The sequence below is a fragment of the Perissodus microlepis genome, chromosome 10 (assembly GCF_051167445.1).
Source record: "Perissodus microlepis isolate ML-2025 ecotype Zambia chromosome 10, ASM5116744v1, whole genome shotgun sequence".
Taxonomy (NCBI): Eukaryota; Metazoa; Chordata; class Actinopteri; order Cichliformes; family Cichlidae; genus Perissodus; species Perissodus microlepis.
In genome coordinates, this window is record NC_140470.1 from 22,246,901 (window position 1) to 22,252,900 (window position 6,000).

Sequence of the window (6,000 nt, forward strand, 5' to 3'; positions counted from 1 at the left end):
AAGGTCAACAGTATAAATGGTTTATGTGGAAGTATGTTACCCAGTAAAGTATGAAAACTAATGTAGTCATCATCTTTTATTTATTGGATATGATGCATTCATGTGACATAGTAAAAATGTTCTTCCAAAAAAAAGGCACAAGGGAGCATACCTATAACTCTCACATGACATATTAACAGGAAAGGAAATTACTAATTTGCCACTGCTACTGTGTATTAGGATTTTTTTAAGTTCCAAGAAAGTAAAGATGAATGATAAAAAGCCTTCAGTGTGGTTGTCACTGCTCCTAAGAGCAGGGCTTCTCTGGGTCTAATCTCAAGAAGAAAGTAAAGTAAAATAAGTTTACTCATTTTACAGCAGAGAAGAAGAAAAGTGTTTGAAATGTTTCAAGGCTGCGTAGCCAGTGCTTCCCTTTCACCTAGACATGTGAGTGGCTCTGCAAACCCAATCATTATGGCTAACCCCTACCTTAAAAAAATAGATTAAAGACATGAATGTAGCTATGGCTCTATTGTGAAATACCAGAAGCTCTTACAGCGAAACGCATCAGTGAAGAACAAAGATTGTTTGACATATTTTCTTCTTTCAACGCCAGAGCATGACTCTTCCTCCTCTATCAAAACCACTGACTGTAAAGACAGCACAAATGTATGAATTTAGACTACTACTGGGACTACTGGGCAAAGGATACCCGACTGGAACAAATTTGTACAAAAACTGCCTAACAATGAAGCAATGAGCCTTTTCAGGATGTGAAAGTTGTGATCAACATTGCAACATGCCCCAAATTCAACCCCGAAGTCACAAAAACAAAGCAGGTCAGGGAGGCAGGAAGTTATAACATACAATACCACAGACAGCCTTGGAAGAAAACCTGTAACACTTAATTATTTAATCAGTGATACACAAGCCTTCAAACCTTGACTTTCATGACAAAGGAGTCAAACTTCCTGAGTGCAGACTAGAAGAAGCAAGCACCACACTGGAGGGTTTATACGGTCTTATTTAAAGCACACCACAAAACCAAGCTCGGGCAAGTACTGCATGATTACCAGATTAATCAGAAAAAGTGTACAAGTGACACAAATGTAGAAAATCTGATATAACTGAAAATTCTACATCTTTCATTTTCTCGATTGCTAATGCTGTCCGAGTATGAACTCCCACATATCAGAAATTATCATGTAGATCATTAACCTCAGACCTACAACTAGAAACACAGATCACGGCTTTTGTAAATGCCGATGACAATGTCATCACGAGGATAACAGGGACTCCAACCATTCTGAGTCCACACCCATCCAGCTGGGCTCTTATCAGTCACCGTGGGCCCAGCTGCTCCATGAGATTAGACCCAGGGAAACCCTGCTCTCGGGAGCAGTGACGACAATGCCACTGAAGTCTTTTTAAACATTCGTCTTGGAGTCATTCTTGATAACTGTGAGCATTTCATATGAACCTTGCGGCTTTCCTTCACAAAAAGGAAGTTGCAACCTTTGCCCCCTCCTACTCACCATGTGAGTTTCTCTTTGACTTCACAGTAGATGGTAATCATATTTTAAGTGATTTTCTGCAAGTCTTACAAAAACACTACATAGAAGAGAAATGTCTTGTTTTATGCCTTTAACCAGTCCAGGATTTCCCACAACATTTTGGCCCGGTGTATGACCACATTTCTCCAACCTAATGTGCATAAATAGAGTTTTTTTAAAGTTTTAAAGATGATCAGATCCGTTACATTAAGTACTGTGGCCTAAACACTTGGCCGACTACCGTACTCGTTTCGTTTTTGCCATAGTTGAGGCCACCTACACACTTTCTACTACACAACATCCAGGCTGAACACACTGTCAGACCAACAGGGACAAGATTCACTGCGCTTTTCATCCCACAAAGGGAATTTGACAGCGCGTAACCTTAAAGCCTGTGTGTGTCTATGGAAACATTTCACTAGCAGCAGCAGGCTAGTGTGCTCAGTGGCACGTGGCTCATTAATTAGTGAGAAGGGCTATACAACTCAATTGTTTCATGCCTCACTTGCAGCCACAACACCTTCATACACAAGCGCAAGACTCCTTCCAACAAGTGCAAACACGCACAGAGAGACAGAGCAAAGACATCATCCTATGACACACTGGATCTGCAGGAAGTGGAATATGAGACTTGATTAGTCAGTGATGGTTTAAAAAAAAAAAAAAAAAAGCCTACAGGGAGACAGAAGTGTCACAGTGTTGTGGGTGTTTGTGGGTGTGTGCACTGCAAAACAAACCAGCAAGTAAACGACTGATAACAAGCATCAAAATGTAATTTAGCATTTAACTAGTGCTAATAAAATTTAACTGCAATTTCAATCTAAACGTAGCACTGATTGCACACAGATTTTTTTTGTGGTCAAAACTAACTTACTGACAAGTAAAATGTGCTCTAAGGTTAAAGATATGTTTGGCCCTCGAGTGATAAATGCAGTGTTAGAAACATCGGCTTTCCATTTAGCTGCTCTATAATCCCATTTAACTGCTGCTGGACAGTGATACTTTAACCTCATTAACAGAGCACCAGAAGGTGTAAACAACAGCATGTTTGAGTACATGTTTGTATCTGTAGCGTCCTGTGATACTCAGACTCATTAACAAAATGAATATTCTGCATTTAGGTAATTTATGCATCAAAGTATCAACCAACACAAGTGCACGCTTGTACTTATAGCACTTGGATGACACATATTTGCACAATATTTTGACCCTCAATCTCCAGCAATAAAAAAGTTAGAAACACAGGCTTAAGTTTTATAGACAGTCATATTTTTTTTCCTAGCAGCCTTTCAATAATGGAAAAGTACAGTTTCACCTACAGGGAAGAATATATTCGATAACTGGGGGAGTATATTGCATTTTATGAGATCCTTCTTTCACACTGTTCCTGGGTTACAGCCACGCACACACATAGATTGATTTGTCCTTAACACTACCCTTAAGCCTGGGAGTTGTTATTCTCCTGCTGGTGACATTAACCTTTGGAGAATCAGCCTGTGTGGAGCACTCGGCACTCTCTAGCAAAACTGCACAATTACACAAATCTGTCCTCAATCTCAAAGACTGAAACAAAAAAGAAGCTCTACAAGCAGCGGTGTCCGACACATAAAATTTATACTTTCTTCTCCTGCTGCCCATTGCACATCAACAGCCATCTTTTTTGTGACTCCTGCCCTCCCCCAAACAGTTTGACAAGTAGATGATCTCACAAGTGACAGGACACAGAGCCTCCTTCCCTCACGCCTGCTCTATCAAATACTTCTAACATCTGAAAGCATGTACAATTCACCACACAAGGCCTTTCCCTCCCACAGATGGGCCAATTATTCTGAGGTTTGGGAGCTGCGAGAGGAAGGCGTCTCCTGATGCAGTCCCACAGTTTCCTCTCTTGGCCATCGTCTGCTCTTGCTCTGCCTCCCTCCACTCCATCTGACAGCTGCAGGTGTGGAGCTGTCCTCCTCCAACCAACTGAAGGAGGAGAAACAGGAACCCAGGCAAATATAGTGTGGAAGGGAAGGGACATTACATTTTGTAAGCTTGCCAGTTGTCTAAGTAGCACTTAATCACACTAGATGTACTAGCCACTTTCATTTGGCTTTAGCTTTAAACACTTTGGAGCTGAAGTGGACTGTGTGTACTTCTGCACTGAGAAACCTGAGTAATCCTTAAAACCTGAGTAATAAACAGCAGCTTATTAAAGGTTTCTTCAGATTTAAAGAACCTTGTACCCTTGTACTTGGTCCCTGTCTTAGCATCTCAGGAAGAAAACTCAAAGCACTGTGCGTTTTCATAGTATGTTTCACTGTTAAGATAAATTATGCAACTTCACTTCTAGCTATAACTTCATCGCCATGTTATTTTCTTTTCATTAAATTGCATCCGTCGCAATAACTTTGCTGGAATAGTGAGCATTATGGTGCTCTTCACACCCATTTCCCCACATGTATGTAAACTTTCCAGTAAAAACAAAAAAAAGAAAAGTCTAAACAAGGTGGGGTCCTCTGAAAAGACTGCGCTCTCTGTTCAGTGCAGAATTCTGCTTAAAGCATCACTTCTTCCACTGAGGCCCCTGATGTGTCAAAGACCTTCACTGTGCTCCACTGGGCTGTGTAGACACAGAAGGCCTGTGCCCCGCGTTGCAGAGGGCAGTGAATGTCTTACAGAGCCAGATTAAATATCTCCACTGAGTCAAAGTGCTGATGGTGGTGGTGCTGCTGCTGCTAAGGTGCTTTCACTGTCCCTGCAGGCTGACTCAACAGTGGAGTCACATCATGGCATTTTTCTAAATCCTCCACATGGCATACATAATTTCAACTGCATTCACACAAGTTCTGAGAGGTCAGACCTGAGAGAGAAAAGAAGAGAGGAGCCACACAGAAGTAGTAGTCACCCATGCTGATTCGAAAGATTTAGCAAAACTTTCACACGACAGCCAAAGTTAACAATGTAATGACTGCATGCGTCTGTTTAACATAAGAACTCTTGACCAGCAACATAGTTCAGATATCTGTCATATTACAGCAATGCTGGGATGGTTCAGCACCCACAGGTGAATGGAACTAGTCCACACCCAAAGGATGCAAGGCTTTAAAGTGTGTGACGGGTGGGGGGAAAATACACAGAAACACCCATTTGAAATGAAACTGGTATAAAGTATATATTAGGTCGTTTACTACATTTTGTCAGAGTAAACTTAAGTAACTTTTTGATATTCAAGGAAGTTTTCATAAGCACAAACAGGCATCAAACGGGCAACTTATCAACATTTCGAGATGACTACTTCATTTGAGGACAAATGGGGTTCTTGTGGTTCTACAGCATTGTCAGACAACAGGTGCCTCGTGTCTTTTGAGAACACACTTACCTTGTAGACCTTTCCAAAAGCACCGTCGCCCAGCTCGCCAATAATTTCCCAAATGTCGTTGGGATTGACGTCCCGGTTGACGTGCTCGTACTGTTTGGCTTTCTTTTTCATATCCATGGTGGGTAGACGAAATAGTTTACTGAATCTACCGAACGCCATTATTAACAATGTACTAACTTCAACTTTAAAAAGAAAAAAATATATTAAAAAAAAAAAAAAACTGTCAACAGTCTTGAGCACGAGAGCACTAGGCACGCAGAAACGTGCAGTCCGCTAAAAAGAAAGTCTTATCTACCAATTTACAGCGTCACTTTCAGCGTCCTTGAGAGAAGAAAAAGAGAACTGGGCTGGTTCACAAAAAAGAAGAAAAAGTTAATCTATTCCGTCCATTTCAGCCCGTGGGCTCTGTGGGGCTCTGACAGGCTGTGGTTAAGTGCTGGGCGCGCGGTGACCACCTGCTGCTACGAAGACACGATGGAATTGCTGCTCGCCTGTCTGGCTGGGCAACTTGTTGATTCAAAATAGCCCCACCTCGTTTCTGAACAGCGCTCGCGCTGTCGACATGGAAATGTAGGAAATGTAGTTCCTTGGGTAGAACGAGTCGGTTGATATACAGCGTCGAGGCGGTAAAACAGGACTTCATGTCCGGGTTGATGCTTGGCGTGCTCTCTGACAGCGGCGGCGTCTCCTTCAACTTCAACAGCTGTGCTGTATACCAAAGTATAACCCCTGTAAGAACATTTAGACTGCATGCATGAAGTTAGGGCTCCATTATATACAGATTTTGTCTTCTCGTTCTCCTGTTTAGGTGTTCTGTTTGCTTTTTAAAAATATATCATTAAAGGGCAAAAAAAGAAAACAAATTTGGGTGATTATTTATTACAGCTCGTTTACAGTTTTTAAAGCTCATTAATCAATATTAAAAAGAAAATGCACTGGTTTCTTCTTACTTTCGTTTGTTTTTCCTTTTAAGCTGCATGCTGGTTAAACTTCACTCAACTGAAAAAGCAAGGCCACACCGCCCTCTAGTGGGAAAGTCATTGTTGTTCTGCGTAGTATGTGGGGGATTTGACGTCAGGAGATGTGCAAATGAAGAAAATGATG

At 41.5% G+C, this 6,000-nt stretch overlaps 1 protein-coding gene across 1 annotated transcript in view; it reads right to left on the reverse strand.

Moving 5' to 3' along the window:
* Positions 1–5,405, reverse strand: part of stk10 (serine/threonine kinase 10) — a 38,177-nt gene extending 32,772 nt beyond the window's left edge. Inside the window, exon 1 of the mRNA XM_084940683.1 lies at positions 4,897–5,405. Within this exon, the coding sequence (XP_084796809.1) occupies positions 4,897–5,055 (159 nt within the window). The 5' untranslated portion in view covers positions 5,056–5,405. The remainder of the gene's footprint in view (positions 1–4,896) is intronic.
* Between the last annotated feature and the right edge of the window lie 595 nt (positions 5,406–6,000).